The following is a 23,483-nucleotide window of genomic DNA, read 5'->3' as shown; positions in this document are numbered from 1 at the left end:
TCTGGAGACGTCATGGCCAGCGCAGTGATCCACTCTTCTTTGTAGAGCGGGCCGTAGCCCCAACAAAAGGTGTCATGGTCTGGGGTGCCGTTTCCTACGATTCCCGGTCCCCACTGGTGGTGACTGAAGGAACACTTAGGCCGCATTGATACATCCAGGGTATTTTGCGTCCGTGTGCGCCTCCTTTCCCGATGCAGCTCGACAACCCCATTTTCCAGCTTATAATTCCCGGACTCATACAGCACTTGCATCACTGGTCTGCCTTCGGGATGTCAACAAGCTACCTCGACCGGCAATACAGCAGACTTCTCGCCCATAGAGAAAGTTTGGGACCAGATTGGGCGGCAATTTCGGTAGATTTGGAGGTTCAGTTGCGCCATCTGTTGCAGAATCTTCCTCAAGAGATCATCCGACAACTGCATGCCTCCATGCTCAACCGTGTAGACGTCTATCTCCGTGCTATGGGTGGTCCAGCATCGTGTTTGTGTGTGTCCCTGCGATGGCTTCTTCATGGTGTGCACTTTTCTTGCCAATTAATGTATTATAGGCAAGATGCTACATGGAGAAAAGTTCCAAGGAAGAAATAAGAGTGGAATACCGAGTGTTGAGGGACATTTTACTTGTCGTTTTAAACATTTCTATATGTCTTTAATCATCTATTTTTTGTTCCAATGAGTAAGAGTTCAAACTACCGTAAAGCGCAAAAATCTGAAATTCGCTAAAAGTTACTTAAACTGACAGCGAGTTAAAAGAATGTATTGGTAAACGAGCCCCCTTCCCCCATTCTTCAAACTACTGAGAGTGCGTAGGAAAAAACCTCTCATTATTTTGTGATATGTACTTAACACATTTGATAAATGCAGGATAGGAATAGGACAGCATACTGTGAAAGCTGATTTTACCCCAGGGACCGAGTGAATTGGCTGCGGTTCGGGTCGTGTAGTTGTTGCTTGCATTAGGAAAACGGTGGACTCCAATACTACTGTTAAGAAGACCTCAAGATGGTTTTCCGTTGATTCCCATTTTCACACCACGGAAATCCTGAGGCTGTATCTTTGAGGGTACGGTCATTTCCTTCTCAGTCCTATCCCACCGTCACCATGAGACTTCTTTGAGTCGGTGCGGCAGAAATACAACCACAAAAAGGAAAGGAATAAGGTATTACTTTTATTGTAGTGCGAGCGAACCCCGGAGTTATTTGACTGTACGGCAGTGAAAGTTTGGTGGACTCGGGATATCTTGTTCTTATGTTGGAAGTAATAGATACTCAAATAGCGTGAATGGTTGCTGGTACAAGCAGGTGGATTGAAATGTACGCGAAATGAGGAAATAATGACTTATTGTAGTTAGCAATGAGATGGATGGCTGAAGCTGTGCGTATAAACAGGCTTCCGGGGTGGAGTCATGTGAGGGGAATGGAATAGAGTAGGTTTATAGAAGAATAATAAACTCGGACACGATGAAATTCGGAGGGAGACCAAAACGACGACAACTAGACTTGGTTTATAACTATTAAAGGTAGAGATTTTGGAACTGAACAAGGCCACAGAGGTAGCTGAAAATGCATGACCTAGTATTAAGATCACAGTTTAAATTAAAGAGTCTGACACTCGGCTACATAGGCAAACCACCCAACGTTTCTGCGAAGCAGTATTATATACAGCAACAGAATATGAAGAATCCGGCCGAGTCTGTTAATTTTCTATCCTTTCTGTCTGGATCAAATCTGTCCCTTCAGGTAATTTCTTTGTTCACCGTAAATCGTACCACCGCCTCTGTATTTCTACGGTATGGGTATTTTATATTTTCATTTTATTATTCGTAAGAAACTAATTTAATTTTTCTACACACCAGTCATTGTTAACACGGTAAGAGTACAAGAAGGGCATTATTTAAACAATTCAGAAAAATATGGATTCCCAAGTTATAGCATTAATCTTGGGGTAACGAGTTGGGAATGGCAAATTCCTATGGACAATCTATATCGTCGCTTAAGAACCACTACCACGTTACGATACCATTCTACTGTATTTTACACCAGAAGGAAAGAAACATATGAAGGTGTAAGAATTGTCCAGACGTCTTAGGAATTCGTCTATTATAATAAAATAGCTCAACTAATTTATAAGTAAGAGAAAACACGTTTATGTACGTATTTGTTCATGTTACTTACGTGACACTGAACCGCTGCATTTGGCTATATCCAGTTAGCTACGCGGTGCTGTTTGTTAAGCGATGGTATACTCAGGGCAAGACAAATCCGCTTTGAAATGCTTGGACGAGTTCAGCCGTCGCATAATATTCGCTGACCGGTCAAAGTCGAACCGAGACTAAACCAGTATATGCGGGCCTATAATTCTTCACCATTCAAGAATTAATGTTCATATTTTTAAGAATCCTAGAAATTACTTGCGATTTAAAAACATTTTCATACTGTCTTTTGCGGCTGAATGGGTTTTGCACTATAAATGATACAATTCACTAAATATGTACATCATTATTTTGGTGAAACTATTTAAAGACATATCAACAACACTCTCTAGAATTCTAAACTATTCCTTCAGAAAATATTTCTTTCCTTTATCGTACCTTTTCATACCATTTTTTTACTTATTGCGCAATTAATTATTTTAAAAGTTCAATTACTTGTGTCAAAGAAAAGAGCCTAGAGCGCGTTCTTTATACAAACAAACTATACTAACATGCAAAATTTCATACAATTATGTTGAATAGTTTTTTAATGATGATAAAAACCACGCGTTAACATGAAATTTAGGAAAAAAGAACAATAAAAATAGGGCGGTGAAGGAGTAAAAATATACTTGATCATTATAAACATATATGTTTTAGTAGTGCAGGAAATTAAGCCACCCAGAATCAGAAGTTGCCATCTCACTTATTCTAAATTGTACACGTTGTATCTTCAGTCTTCAGCCCTAAGGCTGGTTGGATCCTCAAAAGCTCTGCCATCAGCTGTCATAGATGACCTAGGCATCACTGAAGAGGCGTGCTAGGGAAATGAGGAGTGTGGTAGTTTCCCGTTGATTTCCTCACCGAGCCAGATGTTGCTATTACATATCAGTCTGCCAAGCCCACTGAAATGCATGCACCAACCGACCCTATTAGCAACGCTTTCACGCCATTCATAGCAGGGACTGGCTGCGCAAGGAATGGCATTACTAGCATCGCTCATACCTCAGTCACTTTCATATTGTCAAAGCCAAGGATAAGACAGAGACAGATCAATGAAAGTAACAAAATTGCTGTAGCCTATACCAGAAGACATAGTGCACTGTAAACACTAGGTCCTGCCAGCAAAGGCATAAATTGTACGTGAGAGCTAGTTAAAGATCAATACCAAGACGTCACCATAAATCAAAGAGGTGTGTGGTGAGGAGATTAATTTATTGTTTGCGTCTGAGTCATGCAAACACATGTGGTAGGCCAACAAACTTTTAAAAAAATGCGGAGATTAATTTATTGTTTGCGTCTGAGTCATGCAAACACATGTGGTAGGCTAATAAACTTTTAAAATTGCGACCTAACAACTTATTACATAAAACAACTGAAAGAGTCGTTTAGTCTCCTTAATTAATAGCCTCTGATCCTTAAAGTGTGTAATTAAACTATACGATAGTAGAACGTTTCCATTCACGCCTTCACTTACCTTTATTTGTATCTGACCTAATTCCAGCTCGTCATCATCATAATCGGCATCATTGCGACTTCGTGTCATAAAATGTGAATTCTTCCGAAGTTTATTCCAACTGTACCAAATCGTCTTCCAAGCAACATTGTGTCGTAAAAACATGGTTACCTCTGGTAGGGAAATATATTCCATCACAAAACGAACATCATCATCAAACTTTACCTCTCCGATGCCTGTTGTGCATCTTTGTTATCCATTCTGTAAGGCTTCGAAGCTCATTCGTCTACTTGAAGAATAATTGGAGGCGATGAAGTGTGAGTGACATAGGATGACGAACTTCAGATAGATCCTACACATCCTGGTGAAAATCATACACGTTGGATTACAAGGAATTCGGGAATGCTCAACAGGATTTGATCACAGGCAGCTTTGAAGTCATATGTCAATAACTGGAGTGACATTATTTTTTTTCATTATCACTGAGTGGTCGTTTGACAAACAATATTGATGAGATTCCTCTGTAGAGTTCCTCTATTCAGAGTTACCCATGTGGAGGAAGTAGGACTGTATCTTTTGGTTTCTCCTCCTCCTCAGTTCTTCCAATAAAATATATCAATAGGCATGAAAGAATGCACTGACAGTGGGAATTACAGATGCATATTTTATGACGCACCTTAGCAAGATGCAGCCAATGTGCAAGCACTTGACTTAACAACTTAACAAATTGTGAACTTATATGTGGATAGATATTTATGTTATGTAAACTGCACTCCATTCAGTATGACAGGTTCATCATCTCATCAGATTAAAATTTTCTGATCCGTTTGCAACTTAGCACCATAACTGTACGGGACTTCAGGACACACATAATGCATTTAACTGGGTTTATCAAAAACCTTGACTTTTGAGTTTTGATCCTGGGTGCCTCAATTATTTTATTTCCCCCAAATTAAAGAGGAGTAATATTCCCTAAATAAAAATAAAAAATGTATTTAACCTTAAGTAATACAAAGAAATATTAATAATAATAATAATAATGTTATTGGCTTTACGTCCCACTAACAACTTTAACGGTTTTCGGAGACGCCGAGTTGCCGGTACTTAGTCCCACAGGAGTTAATTTACGTGCCAGTAAATCTACCGACACGAGGGTAACGTATCTGAGCACCTTCAAATACCACCGGACTTAGCCAGGATCGAACCTCCCATATTGGGGTCACAGGGCCAGCGCCTCAACAGCACAAAAATTGGTTGACAAAGAAAAATTTAATCTTATACGTTCTCGAATCGGGAGAATATTCGTAAACTGTGGAGAGGCCGTGCCCGAAGAGGTGATACTTAAAATACTACCACCTGCACTAGTATGCTCAGACGAGAGGATTTTGAAACAAGGTCATCTTGTGCGACGGCCAATGTTTGTGGGGTTGAGTGCAGGCCTACATTCAGAAGCCAGTGATCGTAGAAATGTTAGAGTTCTTGTTGTTGTTATCAAGTGGCGTGGACCGAGTGGCATCGTCGCTGGATTCTCACCAAGGGCGCCGCGGGCTCTTAACTTTCGAGCGTGGGTTGGCGTTCATGGGGTCCTTAACCGAGTTCTGGCATTGCTTCCTACTTACTTGCACCAGATTTCTCACTTTCGCCTATCCTATCCAACCTCCAATAGTCAACTCTAGTTCTTTTCCGACACATACGGTACTAGAGCATTAGAAGCCTAGAGAGTCTCTCATTTTCACGCCCTTCGCGATCCTTATCTTTCTTTGGCCGATAACTTCATTTTTTGAAGTGTCGAATCATTTCCATCTTTCCCCTCTGATTAGTGGTAATAGAGGATGGTTGCCCTGTTCTATTCCTCTTAAAACAATAATCATCACCACCACCACTTTCAACAAAGCGACCGTGGTTTGAATCACGGTCAATCTATGTGGGATAAAAAAAAAATGAAAAGTCATGTTGTTATGGTTCGGAACCTACGATAAAATGGAGGTTCCGTGGCGGCAATGATCACGATGCCAACAGTCTCACATAACTACAAGCTTGCTTGTGTTTTGTCCTGTTTCATACCCTTGTAATTGGCTGACTGATATGTAAATACCACCTTCTCACACAGCGAGGAAGGCAACGTGAAACTACCTCCTTATATCCCTATCAATTATACCAACACTGTCTGGCTCCATGGCTAAATGCTTAGCGTGCGGGCCTTTGGTCACAGGGGTCCCGGGTTCGATTCCCGGCAGGATCGGGAATTTTAACCACCATTGGTTAATTTCCCTGGCACGGGGGCTGGGTGTATGTGTAGTCTTCGTCATCATTTCATCCTCATCATGACGCGCAGGTCGCCTACGGGAGTCAAATAAAAAGATCTGAACCTGGCGAGCCGAACCCGTCCTGGGATATCCCGGCATTAAAAGCCATACGACATTTCACATTTTTATAACAACACTCTCAATAACTAATGGTAAGTCTTTGAGGGTCCAAGTAGCTATAAATATACCCTAGGGACATTGATATAATCAACCCCACCTTCTTGGGGAATTGGTGAATACTGTCTTATCTAGGACTCCTAGAGGCATAACAATAAATATAAAATCTACGTAAAAATCACATGATTTCTATACTCCAGTCTTCTAATGATTATTGAAGATTAGGGCCCTACGTATTGTTATATTTGCGACTTCATCCAAAAATTGTCAAATGACGCTAAATATACTACGTTGTTTATTGTCTGCGAAATACATGGTTTGTTATAAAGGTTACAGGACTGAAAGAAATAATATATTCATTGATTCCCATTGACAACAGTTCACTTCAAAGTAGTGAAAAATACCTAGGAAGGTTTTAGAAGCAACCTGACAGAACTGCTTTTGATACAGTTTCTAGCTCATACTTCACAGATCGACTCTTTGTATTGAAATTGTACTTTACAGTAGTCTTCTTTTTTTTCATCTGATGACTTGCCTTGCTGTGGTTTAAGCATTGTCATCGCTTTCAACTAATATTGGTGTTCAAAGCTTATCTCCGTACATACCAATAAGGTCACTGGAAGGTAAGGGCTTCCACTATCGTAACCTTGGCATGAAGTGCGATAAAGTTGGTAGCTCTATTCTTTGTGTAGTCTGAGTGAACACCAGGGCAAGTGACTTCCCTGGGAGGATGCCTTGTTTCGAAATGTTTTGGCCTCTTGATGGGGAATGGAACCCACGTCCATCCGGTTAATCCTGGCAGGCTTTTACCACCTCAGCTAGTCACCAACTTACCCTCTATGTAGGCTGCTAACAATCCTTTTCATCTACAAGGAAGTTCTCATACCGGAGAGAGAATTGCACTGGTATCTCAGCTGACTCGCTTCCAGTTCATCATTGGTTATAAAGAAATAATTTTACTGGACTGAGTAGCTCAGGCGACAGAGCGCTGGCCTCCCGAGCTTAAGATGGCGGGTTCGATCGCGGCTGAGACCGGTGGTATTTGAAGGTGCTCAAATATGCCAACCTGGTGTTGGTAGATTTTCTTCTTTAGCCGATTCCAAATCTCCGAGAGCCGTTGACGAAGGTTCGCGATTTCTTTCAGTCCTGTACTATTTCCCAAACATTTCCAGTATGAGATTCAGGAGTCGTGCCAGATGCGACCGTGCCGCATGCAACCTGTGCCACTAGCGAACGACGTTGACAACCTAGTTTTAATGTAACAACCGATGTCATCATCCAAGATAAGGTAAGCTAAGTCAGAACAAGAAAAGGTTACAAATTAGGCCAAACATTTATAGCACTGCCTCCCAGGTTGAGAATTACATTTTTCTTTGTTCTGCTCAAATACCGAACTACTATAACCGCAAACCGTGCACAACATTTAATTATGTACACTGAATTAGTCGTCGGTAAAAAAAAAAAAAAAGAAAAGAAATGGCGTATGACTTTTAGTGCCGGGAGTGTCCGAGGGCATGTTCGCCTCGCCAGATGCATGTCTTTCGATTTAACTCCTGTAGGTGACCTGTGCGTCGTGATGAGGATAGCATGATGGAGGCGACACATAATCCCAGCCCCTGTGCCAGCGGAATTAACCAATGATGGTTAACATACCCGAACCTGCCGGGAATCGAATCCCTGTGACTAAAGGCCAGCACGCTAATCATTTAGCCATGGAAACGGAGTGGTCGGTAAATACAGCCGATATAAATCTTTACGGAGAACAATCCCAACGACTGCGTGAAAGGTTTATACACAATAATAAATAATTACATTTCTGTGACGAAAGTTCAAATAAAACATGCATACATTTTATCACACACAAAGATAATATCTAAAACAAACTCAAGAACTCGTCGTTGAAAACTAAATTACTGTAATGAATAGTTTGTAATGTCATTAATACAGATACTCCTCCCCAAGAGAAAACATAGATGGGAAATGTACAATCAGGTAATTCTATTCTGAATACTGCAATGACACAAATTCAGTTATATTTTAACGAAGATTACGTTTGTAAGTAATAATAATAATAATAATAATAATAATAATAATAATAATAATAATAATAATAATAATAATAATAATAATAATAATTGTATTTACGTCCCACTAACTCATTTTACGGTTTTCGGAGACGCCGAGATGCTGGAATTTAGGCCCGGACGAGTTATTTTACTTGCCAGTAAATGTACCGACACGAGGCTGACGTATATTAGCACCTTCAAATACCACCGGACTGAGCCAGCGCTTCAACCGCCTGAGCCACGCAGACTGGTAATTATATTTGTTTTACAGTTACCTTATCTATAAACACAGTTCTTGGGGATCATGAAGTTCAGTCCCTGGATTTTCGAGAAACAGAAATGACAGAGCAGCACCTTCCTACGTTGCTTTTGAAAAATTCACTGTGAGAAACTGGTAGTTTTTAACAACACGAAATATGGTGATGCGTTTATGTTTTATCCTACAACATGCACATATATACAGTAGAGATGCGTTTCCATGTCTGGGAGAAGTTACCAAACAAGTTATCTCAGTGCGTTACGGCACTGCCTGTTACGGATATTTCGAGAGACTTCGAATCCCCCTTCGGCCATCCTCGAAAATTTTCATTTCCAGCCAAACGCCGGGATGGTACGTTTCGCTTGGCTACGACCACTTCCTTCCCATTCCTAGCCCGTACAATTACACCCACAGACATCACCCTCACACAGTAGTACATGTAGCTCACTCCCATGGGGTGTACCGGGAAAAGGAGCTACAGATCTGGCGAGCCAAACATGTCATCGGACCTCCCGGCACTAAGTCTTACGCTAAAATAAAATAAAATTTGGAAAAGTTCAAGGTAATCATAAAAAGTGGTAGCATTTATTCAGATACTTCATATTACAAAATCAAACTACATTTCAGTATATACAGCATGGAGGTAACTGATGCACCAAATTAACACAGTATATCATGAAGTGGGGATAACAATAGCGTAATCTTCAGGTCTCATGTGTGCACTGTTACGCTAAGACTTGGGAGAAAGGAGACGAGCTGCTCGAATAAACGGTATGGTCCGAGCTGTCAGTTGAGCGATGGCGTGGAATGACACTGGTTGACGAATACGTTTGAGTGGTGCTTTTAAAAGTAGGAAAGATCACAATATGAGGATGAAATTGGAATTCAAGAGGACAAATTGAGGCAAATATTCGTCTGTAATAAATTGAGTATGCATTTGCTGGCGAGATGTAGTGTTTACATAGCACTACATCTTCTGGTACGGGCTAGAATAAATTTGTTACTTTCATTGATCTGTCTCAGTCTCATTCTTGGCTTTGACAATATGAAAATGACCGAGGTATGAGCGATGGTAGTAATGCCATTCCTTATGCAGCCAGTACCTGTTATGAATGATGTGAAAATTTCGCCCGTAGGGTCGGTTGGTGCATGCATTTCAGTGGGCTTGGCAGACTGCTATGTAATAGCAACTTCTGGCTCGGTGAGGAAAGCAACGGGAAATGACCTCACTCCTCATTTCCTAGTATGCCTCTGCAATGATGCGTAGGATATCTATGACGGATGTTGGCGGAGCTGTGTAGGATCAAACCAGCCTTCGGGCTGAATACCCAACATACATATACAAGAAACAGTAAGGGATTGGAATAGTTTACCAATTAATTAATTAATTACCAAATTCTCTGAAATAATCCAAGAACAGACTAGGCAAACAACTGATAAGCAATCTGTCACTTCGGCGATACCCTAAATTGAGATGCGCGGTGACTGACTGCCTGATTGACAGATTGGTCGCATGTGGCACGATATCACCGTGGTCGCACGTAATATATGGCGACCCCGGTCGTTGCGGCTCTGGCCGCCGTGGCGGCTACAGTCGCACCTTGGAAAACGCACTCTAACCGAGATTCATGACTTCCTTGATGCTTTCAATTCATCTCATCCGTTATCGCCCTCTTCTCCTTTTACCATCAGTCTTCTCCACCATTAAGGTCTTTTCCAGTGAATCATATTGTCTTCTCATAATATGACCAAAGTACTTCACTTTTTGCTTCACTATTTGTCCTATCAACGAGTAGCCTGCTTCGAATTCTTGTGATATGAACTTATTAGATTTTACCGACACGTAAAAGAACTCCTGCGGGACAACATTCCGGAACCTCTGCGTCTCAGAAAAGTGTAAAAGTAGTTAGTGGGACGTTAGGACATTATTATTATTATTATTATTATTATTATTATTATTATTATTATTATTATTATTATTATTATTATTATTAACGGATTTCCGATGTTGGAAGATTTCGCTGTGTGGGAAATCGACCAGCTGGACAGCATAGTTGGCTAGACGCTCCACTCCTATGCTATGCGACAGGGGTCTATAGTTAGTCGCCTGGAGTAGAACTGGGTAACCTCTGAAAGCTCTTCTCGATTCCGTTGCCCGAAACTGAGAGTACCCTAGTTGGGCTGAGTAGCAAAGGCGGTGGATTGTTGGTCCTCTAAACTCGGGATGGCAGGTTCGATCTAGGCTCAGACCGACGGTCTCTGAAGGTGTTCAAATACACCAGTATCGTGTCGGTAGACTTTCTGGCAGGTATAAGAACTCCTGTGAGACAAAATTCTAGCTCCATGACGTCTCCTAAAACTGTGAAAGCAGTTAGGGGGACAGACCACTAACATCATCATCATCATCATCATCATGAGTGTGTCTGGCTCCTTGGCTGAATGGTCAGCGTCGATACCTTCGGTTCAGAGGTTCCCGCGTTTGATTCTCGGCCGGGTCGACGTTTTTAATCGCATCTGATTAATTCCTCTGACTCGGGGACTGGTCGTTTGTGTTTGTCCTAATACAGTAATACACTCCTCTTCAAATACATACAAGAAGCCACACTACCAACCATCATAGAAATACGTAATAGTGAATATATCCCTCCAAATACGGTTGCGGTCAGGAAGTACATCCGGTCGTAAAACAGAGTAAAGTCCACTTATGCGATACAGTTCTCACCTACGACCCCACCAAGACGTGGGGAAAATGGTAGAAAAAGAAGGGGACTGTTTTGAGTGTACCGCGTTCCTGTTTCTGAAACCAGTGTTAAATTCAGAACGGAGCCTACCAACGGGACGGGAAGCTACTAATAGTACCCCTAGCCCTCAGCGGAGGGCTGATCCGGAAAATATCGCTGGCATAAAATGATGCACCATGCTATCTTCACGGACTGCCTAGCCGAGGTGTAAATTTATGCTCGATTCTCCTAGCTAAAGAGACGTGGATTCAGTTAATTATAAACAAGCCTTTCACTTCTGGAAAGGCACACGGGCTTGGGGTTCACTCAGCTACATCGGAAATGAATACCAAATTAGTTCGTGCTGGGATGGGGTTTGGGAGCGGGGGGGGGGGGGGGAGGGCTGTAGCATAGAGTCATTCCTTTTAGTTTGGAGGTTGCGAATTGTGTAAATCTTTATCTTCTACTCCTCAAAGGGCCTTCCTGGTCAGAGTGGAGAAGGGCCATAAAATACTAGTTTAATCCGGAAAGAGTCTGCATAAATGATGCTGAGAGTCGTCACAGTCAACGTCGCAATAGAGCATCGACCCATGATAATATTATTACACTTCCTCTATTAAGCGTCTATTTCGTTTGTGGATGCGACGTTGACTTACGCAGAAGTTAAAACTGTGTAACCACTGGGTATAATGAAAGTACTACGACAGTTATTGTCAAATTGTGGAATGTGGCACGATTTCAGATGGTACTCGATGTCTCGAATAAATAATATCTTTAAAAGTGGTTCTTTAACAACAGTACGACACGGGTTCTCGCTTCTCGTATGAAGCTTGTTAATAACAAAGAATAAAATATAGGTTACATAAATACTAAAGGTCATTCAACGCAAAAAAATTACGCATTACGTTCGTTTAGCTAGAGTGTTTGTTGTATTGTGAAACACAACTTTATTAAATACACAACTTTTCATCCTGTCTAATTAATGTGTAATGAGGACTAGTAGTTCTGGAATTATAATAATAATAATAATAATAATAATTTTCGTCCCACTACTTTTACAGTGTTCAGAGATGGCGCGTTACAGGAATCTTTACCCGCAGGAATCATATTTTGTGCTGGTAAATCTATACGCAAGGCTGGCGTACTTGAGCAACTTCAAATACCACTTGACTGAGCCGGGAACGGATCCGGCAATCTGGACTCGGAAAACCAGCGCATTACTGTACGAGCCGCTCTGCCTGGTATACGCTAGTTACTGCTCCATCCACTGACTCTGTATCTGTCCCAAATCAAATTATGGAGTAAGTACACTGCGTTGATGACAGTGATGTTCTTTTCCACTAAATTAACTGAAATCACTCCCAATATTCATACTTCAAAGTTATAATTGCGTCAAGCAAATCATATTTAACAGTGATCAACATGGAACTAATGACCACATTTTCCTCTAGTTCCTTAATGTAATACAATAACATTTTTTCACGTTTAGTCATATGTCAAACACACCTACAGATCACTTTTGTTGTTGTTGTGTTGTCTAGGGTTTTAACGTCACATTAACATTATTATAATTAAAATATTATTATTATTATTATTATTATTATTATTATTATTATTACCAAGATCGATAGCTTCAGTCGCTTAAGTGCGGCCAGTATCCAGTATTCGGGAGATAGTAGGTTCGAACCCCACTGTCGGCAGCTCTGAAAATGGTTTTCCGTGGTTTCACATTTTCACACCAGGCAAATGCAGGGGCTGTACCTTAATTCAGGCCACGGCCGCTTTCTTCCCACTCCTAGGCCTTTCCTGTCCCATCGTCGCCATAAGACCTATCTGTGTCGGTGCGACGTAAAGCAAGTAGTAAAAGAATATTATTATTATTATTATTATTATTATTATTATTTTCCGAACACATGTAAGTAAGTACACCACACAGGCTAATAGCATAAAATGAAGTTTCGTTTATGTCCATGTTATAAGAAATATTCATCAACAAATAGGTGTGAGAATTTTGTAATTTTTGTATTTTATGTCGTGTAAACCTTTATGTACTTTTATGCCAAATTTGGGCTATGTCATATCCTGGCAAGTTCCTACTGGTCTTTCGTATAACTGGAAGTAAAAATATGCCCTCTTTCTTAATTATAAACCATGTTTTCACCCTGAATATTCTCCAATAGTGGCATCGCAAACATTGCAGTTCAGCTTCAGCCCGGCAGATACATCGGTGTCTCTAGGAGAGACCCAGGCAGCGAGCGCATCGCCATGGCATGGCGCACACCTGGATCCTTCAAGACACATCCACTTCTACCCTCCTCACCGCAGTGTCAACACTTCAGTTTCGCAGGTATTTTTGGACCAGGGGCGTGCAAGAAACGCCAGACCGCGGGGGCCCCGCTTTGAAAACCTAAAAATAATTGGCGGGCCATGGTTATTCTCGCCCAAGTTGCGGCTATATTTTACTGTGATCTCCCAGGTACAAGAAAAACACGTGTGTCTGTATCGCAAAACTACTGTACGTGAGAGATGACTAGACGATGCCACCGCTCTGTATTGGGCACCTACCTGAAGAATCCTCCATGTAAGGAGCTTGGGACACCACGTTCAACACCTTCGAGTTCTAATAACTTGCGCCAATGTGTTGTGTTTATTTCAAATTAACTGGAAAAGAGGCGGTCGTGGCCTGTTCAGTGCGCTTCAGTAAAATCCTGAAGAAATTAAACATAAAATGCTGTATTGAATTTTTTGAAATAGGGAATTGAGGGTGTGAGAAGCCAGCTGGAGGATGTATGGACTGGAACATGTGTACTCGACCGAACAAAAATTGGACGCCCAGAAGATGACTTTCCTTCAAAATCCTCTTGTTAGAAATAGGATGAACATACTGTAATGGAGCAGGTCCTTAGGATTGCAGGTATCATCTCTTCGCCACCGGCTAACCACAGTTTACGAATATCCTCGCATTTCAAAAATGTATACCATTCAATACCTTTTTGCCGGCAATATATTTGTGCGATCTAGTATATCTATTTCTCTATTACAAGTTTCCGTATTATTTGCAGCTATTTTTTCCTCAAACGCCCTGTAAGTTAAGTAATTTCCCAGCATTAACATGAGTTGACGTGGAAAATTACGGGAAACAATTTCTAGAGTACCCTAGAGTGGGAATTTTACTCGCTTCTGGCGGGCTGAGTGGCTCAGACGGTTGAGGCTCTGGCCTTCTGACCCCAACTTGGCTGGTTCGTTCTTGGCTCAGTCCGGTGGTATTTCAAGGTGCCTAAATACGTCAGCCTCGTGTGGGTAGATTTATCCTCACGTGATAGAAATGCTGCGGGACTAAATTCCGGCATGTCGGCGTCTCTGAATACCGTAAAATTATTTAGTGGGATCTAAAAAACTAAAATATTTGTAATGATTACTCACTTCTCTAATCAACTATGTTGCTTGAGACTGAATCAAGACTTCAGTAAAATAAGCAAGTAATCCTAAGTTTAAGCAATCATTTTCACTGAAAATGGCACATCTTAGCAAGGGTGTGAAGTCTGAGAGTGTAAACAAATTAACGCTGTCCACACCGGAATAACCATTAAATAAATGGCACCACCTACGAATGGTTTTAATTCCCACTAAGTGCGGCCAGTATCCAGTAATCGGGAGATAGTGGGTTCGAGCCCCACTGTCGGCAGCCCTGAAGATGGTTTTCCGTGGTTTCCCATTTTCACACCAGCCAAATGCCGGGGCTGTACCTTAATTAAGGTCACGGCCGCTTCCTTCCACTTCCTAGGCCTTTCCTATTCCATCGTCGCCATAAGACATATCTGTGTCGGTGCGACGTAAAGCAAATAGCAAAAAAAAAAAAAAAAAAAAAAAAAAAATATCCCACTAACAACTCTTACATTTTTTTGATGTGCTAATAATAAATTCGAATGCAGCCCTTGTAAGGCAGACCCTCCGATGAGGGTGGGCGGCATCTGCCATGTGTAGGTAACTGCGTGTTATTGTGGTGGAGGATAGTGTTATGTGTGGTGTGTGAGTTGCAGGGATGTTGGGGACAGCGCAAACACCCAGCCCCCGGGCCATTGGAATTAACCAACCAATGAAGGTTAAAATCCCCGACACGGCCGGGAATCGAACCCGGGACCCTCTGAACCGAAGGCCAGTACGCTGACCATTCAGCCAACGAGTCGGACTTTTGATGTGCTGAGGTTACGGAATATTGTCCCAAGGGAGTTATTTTGGGAGTTGGTAAACTATCAAGAGAGGTTCAGGCATTTGACCACTTTCAAATACCACCGGAGGAAAGCGGAATGGAAACCGTTAAATTAAGCCCAGAAGCCCAGCGCTTACCGTCTCAGCCAATTAACTAGGCGCACATGAGTGTATTTTCTCCCTTTGTTCAAAAATTAAATTCCGATAAGGAAGCTTTATTCTGTTGCTTCCGATTGAGATCATTATTTTAAAAAATGCAGGTTACCTAATCGTAAAATATAACAAGCGTTTAGTCAAAGTGCGGCGTTAGGCCCGACGTTCCTATCGGCTTGTATTTTGATTAATGTATGCTTTAGTTCCATGTTGTTGTGATCATCAGACCATAGAATAGTTCGATGCAGCACTCCATGCCACCCTACCCTGTGCCAACGTCTTCATTTCTACGTAACTACTGCATTGTTACATCTACTCTAATCAGTTCTATGTTGAAAAATCCGCAGCCTGTTTTCAATCATTCGACCGGACCAGGAATGGAACGAATACTGCTTCGATTTCTGTGCATCATTCACGTGCCTCTGCGTCTCCGATGAACATGGTCGAGTACACGTCATTAAGGGAGTCACAACTAATTAAATGACTATCCGGCTCCTGCAGTTCAGTTCAAGTTTCGATTCCCGACAGAGTTGGTATTTCAACTTCGTTTAGTTAATTCCTCTAGCTCCGGGGCTGGGTATTTGTGATCGTCTTAACACAAGTTTTTTTTTTTGCTAGTGGCTTTATGTCGCACCGACACAGATAGGTCTCATGGCGACGATGGGATAGGAAGGGCCTAGGAGTTGGAAGGAAGCGGCCGTGGCCTTAATTAAGGTACAACCCTAGCATTTTCCTGGCGTGAAAATGGGAAACCACGGAAAACCATCTTCAGGGCTGCTGACAGTGGGGCTCGAACCCACTATTTCCCGAATACAAGCTTATAGCTACGTGACCCAAGCGGCCCGGCCACTTGACCGGTGTTGATATCGTAATCACAGACGCAGGATCTCCAGTTTTAAGTGAAACCTGAACAGCAGAAAAAGTACATGAAGGTTTAGTAAGTAATGTTCTTGGTTGTAAGCCCTACTAGCTACTTTTACAGTTGTATCGGTAAATAGACACGCCGATGTGCCGGAATTTCGTCCTGCACGAGTTCTTTTACGTGCAGGTAACCATCTTCAGGGCTGCCGACATTTGCCGTAGGTTCTGTTATCGCATCTTTATACGTAACTCTTTCGGTATTCGTGAAGTGTTTATACAGGAAAATTTAACAAATCACGTCTAGGATCGATGGAAATGGAGTTACAACCCATTCTTTCATGCAACTATATTAGCTAAGTGAATCCTCTGCCACACCTAGAACCTACGACAAGAGGGTGACGAGCTCCTTCAAATATCACCAAACTGATCTGGAATCGAAACCGTTTACTTGGCCTCAGAATGCCAGCGCTTCTAGCGTCTGAGCCACTCAGCCCGGCATTTGTCATTAACTGGTGCTAGGACTGGGAAGGAATCAGTGGTTTCTTTATATATGTATGTATGTATGTATGTATGTATGTATGTATGTATGTATGTATGTATGTATGTGTGTGTGTATGTATGTATGTATGTATGTTGGGTATTCAGCCCGAAGGCAGGTTTGATCCTCTGCACCTCCGCCAACAGCTGTCATAAATAGCTTAGGCGTCACTGAAGAGGCGTACTAGGGAAGTGAGGAGTGAGGTAGTTTCCCGTTGCTTTCCTCACCGAGCCAGCCGCTGCTATTACAATATCAGTCTGCCAAGCCCACTGAAATGCATGCACCAACCGACCCTATGAGCGATATCTTCATACCATTCATAACAGGGACTGGCTGCATAAGCAATGGTCAAAGCCAAGGATGAGACTGAGACAGGTCAATGAAAGTAACAAATTTGATATAGCCCATACCAGGAGACATAGTGCACTGTAAACACTACATCTCGCCAGCAAAGGCATGGTTTCTTTATACGTGACTATTTCGGTATTCGTGAAGAGTTTACATAGGAAAACCTGACAAATCACGTCTAGGATAGATGAAAATGGAGTTACAACCCATTCTTTCACGCAAAATATATTAGGTGAGCTCTGCCAGACCCAGCCATGGCAGAGGCGGTAACAGAACCTACGGTAACTGCGTATGGAAGCAACCTTCCGAACCGGAACACCACGACTGCCGAGCCATTAGTTTCAAATAGTATTTTACGCTTTAGTTTAATGATTGTAATTCACAAATTTTGAATAGCCAGGGGCAATTTTAGGACCACCATGTACATTGGATATGCAGATGTAATCTTGGCAGTGCGATATTTGGAGGCCTAAGGCTGCGTGCTATAATACCATCATTGATGCACACTAAGTGATCGTTTGTTTGGACATTTACCTGCTCATCCTATATTAAAAATTGACGTGTCAAATGTCCTTTTGTGCTAGGTAGGCGGACGTTATTATCGGTCATTAAAGGCTATATCTGATTAAGTTTCCGTGTATTTACAAAAACCATCAGTTGTACATATTTATCCTGCCCGTTTATGAGCTTCATATTAATTTAGCCCATTTTGGCCTTTATGGACGATCAGTTTATTTCTGCCAAGGGACACGTAGCAGTCAGAATGCGACATGCAAGTTTTATGAACCGGGTGAATGGGAGAAAGAATATCATGCCAACGATTTTTGACCCGCCGACATCGCACGGCATGATATTAAATGGGCTACTTCCACCCTTAATAATTCTGACCACTTCTCTCAGGTGTGAACCCGTGGTGTTGGGATCCGAAATCCGACGCCTACCACTAATCCGCAGAGGGAAAATATGGTTATTACCTCCCAACCACCCCAGCCCCAACGACCACAAAAAAAATTGGTTAAGTATTCCCCGAGGGTTCGGAATCATACTTAATATCTCCAGCGTCCGGCTGTGTAGTGCTGTTCTATATGTTCCAGTCTCTTACGTTCAAGTACAGTCAATCGGCATTTAAGTGAGCGTAGACGGGAGACACTCTCTTTGTAAGGAGATTTACTAGCACGTTGAACTTTCAAGATGTAATTCCCACATTTCAGAGAGTCTGAATGCAACCAACAGTTACATTTTACATTTTATATTATTATTATTATTATTATTATTATTATTATTATTATTATTATTGGCAGTGTTAGGCAATGTTTTTCGTGGTATAATTTTTACCGTGGTATAGTATTAATAGACATATAATTTATATTGGTAGTTTCCACTGAGCGATTTGGCCATGCGGTTAGGGTCGCGCAGCTGTGAGTTTGTATTCTGGAGATAGTGGGTTCGGATCCCCCCGTCGGCAGCCCTCAAGATGGTTTTCCGTGGTTTCCCATTTTCACACCAGGCAAATGCTGGGGCTGTATCTTAATTAAGGCTATGGCCACTTCCTTCCCACTCCTAGCCCCTTCTTGCCCCAGCGTTACCATAAGACATATCTGTGTCAGTGCAACGAAAAACAAACTGAAGAAAAGTAGTTTCCAGAGTTTCTCAAAATGTAATTTTTACTCATAATTTACTTCTAAAAGTTAAATTGTAATCGTTACATTCTAGAAATTGTTACATTCTAGTAATCGATATACTGTATATCGCATCGATAGCTTGACATCTTAGGAGCCCTAGCACTCGCAAGGCGTCGCACCAAGTGTACTTACTTGCAGGTTATCGTGGTTAATGGTTGAGATTTAAATAATAATAATAATAATAATAATAATAATAATAATAATAATAATAATAATAATAATAATATTATTATTATTATTATTTCGTGTGGCTATGTCTAGCCTAGTGAAGCCCTTGTAAGGCAGACCCTCCGATGAGGGTTGGCGGCATCTGCCATGTGTAGGTAACTGCGTGTTATTGTGGTGGAGGATAGTGTTATGTGTGGTGTGTGAGTTGCAGGGATGTTGAGGACAGCACAAACACCCAGCCCCGGAGCCATTGGAATTAACCAATGCAGGTTAAAATCCCCGATCCGGTCGGGAATTGAACCCGGGACCCTCTGAACCGAAGGTCAGTATGCTGACCATTCAGCCAACGAGTCAGGAAGAGATTTAGATAATCGTGTACTACATGGTCGAGATGGTGGTGGTGGTGGTACAACTGGGAAAACATCCTTTGTTAACACTAACCAGAAGGAAAGTGGAAGGGGCACGACACTTCGAATTATGAAGGTGTCGGCAAATGAAAGGGAAGGTCCACGAGGGGCGTGAAAATGAGGGACGCCCTAGGCCTACTACCAGCGGGGTACGAAAGGAATAAGAGTTGACCAAGGGAGGCTGGATAGGAATGATGAGACCGACTATATAGCCTGACACAAATAAGTAGAGAGAATGCCAGCCAGACTCACCTGGCCGAGCCGTGGTCGCCAACCCACGTCTCCAACTGGAGAGTCATGCGCCTCTTTTAGTCGCCTCTTACGACAGACAGGGGATGCCGTACATATTATTCTATCCACTCCCCCAACCCATAGCGGTTACGTGACCGGGGATAGAGTCGAAATAAACATGTGGCCCGGAAGGGGTAAGTAATTTCCATTCCCCTATTTGAATACATATTTTGAGTTGGTTATCCTGAAAATAATGAAAACAGGAATGTGACATGCAAACTTTGCTGGGGAACAGTCATCTTGAAAGTTTGTTTAGTCTCACTTACTGATGATAGCCGCTAAATGTCTTCGTGTTGCCGGAATGAGTGGCTCAGATGGTAGAGGTAGGCCTTCTGACCCCAACTTGGCAGGTTCGATCCTGGCTCAATTTGGTGGTATTTGAAGGTGCTCAAATACGTCAGCCTCGTGTCGATAGATTTACTGGTACACAAAAGAACACATGCGGGACTAAATTCCGGCACCTCGATGTCTCCGAAAACCGTAAAAGTAGTTAGTGGGATGTAAAGCTCATATTATTATTATTATTATTATTATTATTATTATTATTATTATTATTATTATTATTATTATTATTATTATTATTGTCTTTTCGCTAAAAACACAAAATGGCGTTATGTATTTTTCCTTGAAACTTTGGTATAATTCTATCCTCACGTGAAAAAATTCAGTGATTCCCTAAAGACTCACGTTTTGTGAAGTAATCGTAATTTCACTGATTACTTCTCCGTGGCTCTGGCGGCAGTGCGCCGGCCTCTCACCGCTGGTTCCGTGGTTCAGATCCCGGTCACTCCATGTGAGATTTGTGCTGGACAAAGCAGAGGCGGGACAGGTTTTTCTCCGGGTACTCCGGTTTTCCCTGCCATAATTTATTCTAGCAAAACTCTCCAATATCATTTCATTTCATCTATCATTCATTAATCATTGCCCCAGAAGAGTGCGACAGGCTTCGGCAGCCGGCACAATTGCTATCCTCGCCGCTGGAATAGGGCTTCATTCATTCCATTTCTGACCCGGTCGAATGACTGGAAAAAGGCTGCGAATTTTCATTTTCACTTCTTTAAAAAAAAAGCAATTTGTAATTGGAGTTAAATGCTTTCTCAGGTAACTGTAATTGAACCCAATTAATTATATTTTGTACTTTTCACATCGCTGCTAGTTTCTCAGTAAATATTTTTTTTAGACGTAGACATACAAGTCAGAATAATTATGTCAGTGAATGAGGAGGCATATACTGAAAATAGGTCATATATGAGGGTACATGGAAGGAAAAGTTTGAAAAGCACCACTTAAGCCCATATCAGAAAACATCGTGCACTGAGCTAATAAAAGGCATCTCCCTACAGGCTTCGAAAGGCCGGTGATAAGAATATTCTTAGTTTTACGTCCCACTAAGTACATGAACGGCTTTCGGAGGTGCCGAGGTGCCAAAATATTGCCTTGTAATTTTTACATGCCAGTAAATCCGCTCATACGAGGCAGGTGTATTTGAGCACCTTCGCATTATTCCGAGGTCGAACCCACCCACTTGAGCTCAGAAGGCCAGCGTTCTACCGCCTGAGCTATGGAAGGTAAAGGCTTCCACTATTATTGACCACGGCACCGAATGGGATAAAGTGGTTAACTCTTATGTCCGGATGCCCCCTCTCCATCCAGTTTTAACCAGTTGTTTTGTGTAGACTGGGTGAACCTCAGGGCCATGTGCCTTTCCAGAATCGGAAATATGGTTTCTAAATTTTTCGACTTCATGACCGGGAACTGAACCCACATACGTCCTTGTGAACCAAACGGGCTTTTACCGCCCTGGCTGAGCTCGCTGAGTTATTTATCACCAGAGATCCTATAGTAATTTTAATTAATATCACTGCTTCGTTCCAGGAGGGGGATACTGGTGTCCGATTTGAAACCCTTCATTCACGATATAGAAATTGGAGCCAGGAGAAGAGGGGAACCACCCCTGCAACCTGACTTCCCTCAGCTCATGAATGATCCAACTCCCAGGGCGAATCATGGTGCTCTTTCACTTCGCGAATTATTCAAAGCAATTTCGCTATCCACCGTCTGTCATTCCGACAGAAGCCTTCAGTTTTCCCTGACTCCCCCGGCACCTCATACATATTACAGCACTTGGCTCGATCTGGAACGCAGCTCACAGACCAGTGCAGGCTATTTCGAACACATCAAACACTATCCCAATGGTCCTTTCAAGCATCAATTCCTTCTTTTTTACGTGATCTTTCAATATTTAGGCATGGAAACAGGGTCGCCACTTATAGGTGCCCAGGGAAGCATTTTAAGTCGGGAAAAAATAAAATGGCAGATGGGACAAGTAAACGTCTTAGTACTTACATACGAATCGCTAATATGATAACGTGGTCGCCCTTGAGGGGAGACCTGTCAATGGATATCTATCGAACTTCATCCCGGACAATAAGCACAGAATGATATAAAACCTAGGCTTAAACAGGTAGGGGACGAGGGAACGTTACGACAGAACAGCGGTTCTCCAAAATGTTTTAAGACTGTGAGCACCACCAACGTGTAATACTAGGAATGCGAATACCACGAACTTGAATATTTTAATAAATAAACAAATAATTTTAAAAAATCTGAATTGAATTTGAATTTTGCTCAACATTTAAGTTAGACTATGTCCAGGAAGAAGTCGCTTGTAGCAATACATGAAAATTCCTATAAAAATTCCTATAAAAATGAATCAATTAATCGTGATCGTATCGGACGAGTTGGTCAGCCAGCTTGGGTCACATAGCCGTCAGCTTGCATTTGGGAGATAGTGGGTTCGAACAGCACTGTCGGCAGCCCTGAAGATGGTTATCCGTGGTTTCCCATTTTCACACCAGGCAAATACTCTACCTTAATTAAGGTCACGGTCGCTTCCATCCCACTTCTAGCCTTTCCCTACCTCATCACCGCCATAAGTCCTGTCCTTGTCAGTGGGCCGTAAAGCCAACAGTGAGATCGTGCTTTGTTCTTGTGGTATTTCATGTAAAAGATTCCTCACACAGGCAGCTCGTTCCCAACATAGCCAAACATTTGGGAGAAACACTCCGAAATATTTGGAACCACTTGGTATCATCTGCTCCCCAAAATGTTATGTATTTCTACTTTCCAGACAATAATTTCAGCGGACTGGAGAACTATCAGTTCAAGTTTTGCAGGAAAGCCTTATATTTCAATATTAAAGCTATTGGTGGCATAACGAGTTTAATAACTTAAAATTATCTACATGCTAAAATATTGTAAGCGACGGTTATCAACACTATTAAACTGTTTGGTACAAAAACGCTTGATTTGAAGAAAGGGCCTGTTGAGCGGAGCTGTGTTGATTGCGGACAGTGTCGATTGCGGACACCTCATTATCAGTCGCAATTGCGGACACAAAATACCAATCCAGTTCTGCTCTAGATGTCATACAGAACGTTAGCTCTACCACTGTGTTGAGTTTTTAGTTCGTTTGCTTGTTTCTGCACATTAATCGTTGTGCTAATATGGAATTCATTGAGACGGAGAAACGTAAGCCATGTGCCCTATTGCATGGTTATAGTTGCAGACAGTTGAGAATTAGTAAAAATAGTGTTACCACATGGATTTTTTCGAAGGAGAAAACGAAGAAGTGCAAAGGAAAATTATTTACTAAAGGTATGTAACAGAACTTACTCTTAACAGATTTTAATAATTTTAATATATATACCTC

General features: G+C 41.9%; 1 protein-coding gene across 1 annotated transcript in view; it reads left to right on the top strand.

The window, feature by feature from the left end:
- Positions 1-269: 269 nt before the first annotated feature.
- Positions 270-23,483, top strand: part of LOC137498491 (uncharacterized) — a 45,685-nt gene continuing 22,471 nt past the window's right edge. Inside the window, exons 1-2 of the mRNA XM_068226055.1 lie at positions 270-480; positions 13,295-13,461. Coding sequence (XP_068082156.1) covers positions 270-480; positions 13,295-13,461 — 378 coding nt within the window. The remainder of the gene's footprint in view (positions 481-13,294; positions 13,462-23,483) is intronic.

The sequence above is a fragment of the Anabrus simplex genome, chromosome 2 (genome assembly GCF_040414725.1).
Source record: "Anabrus simplex isolate iqAnaSimp1 chromosome 2, ASM4041472v1, whole genome shotgun sequence".
Taxonomy (NCBI): Eukaryota; Metazoa; Arthropoda; class Insecta; order Orthoptera; family Tettigoniidae; genus Anabrus; species Anabrus simplex.
Note: the sequence above shows the minus strand (reverse complement) of the source record. Positions and strands in the feature narration are given on the sequence as shown.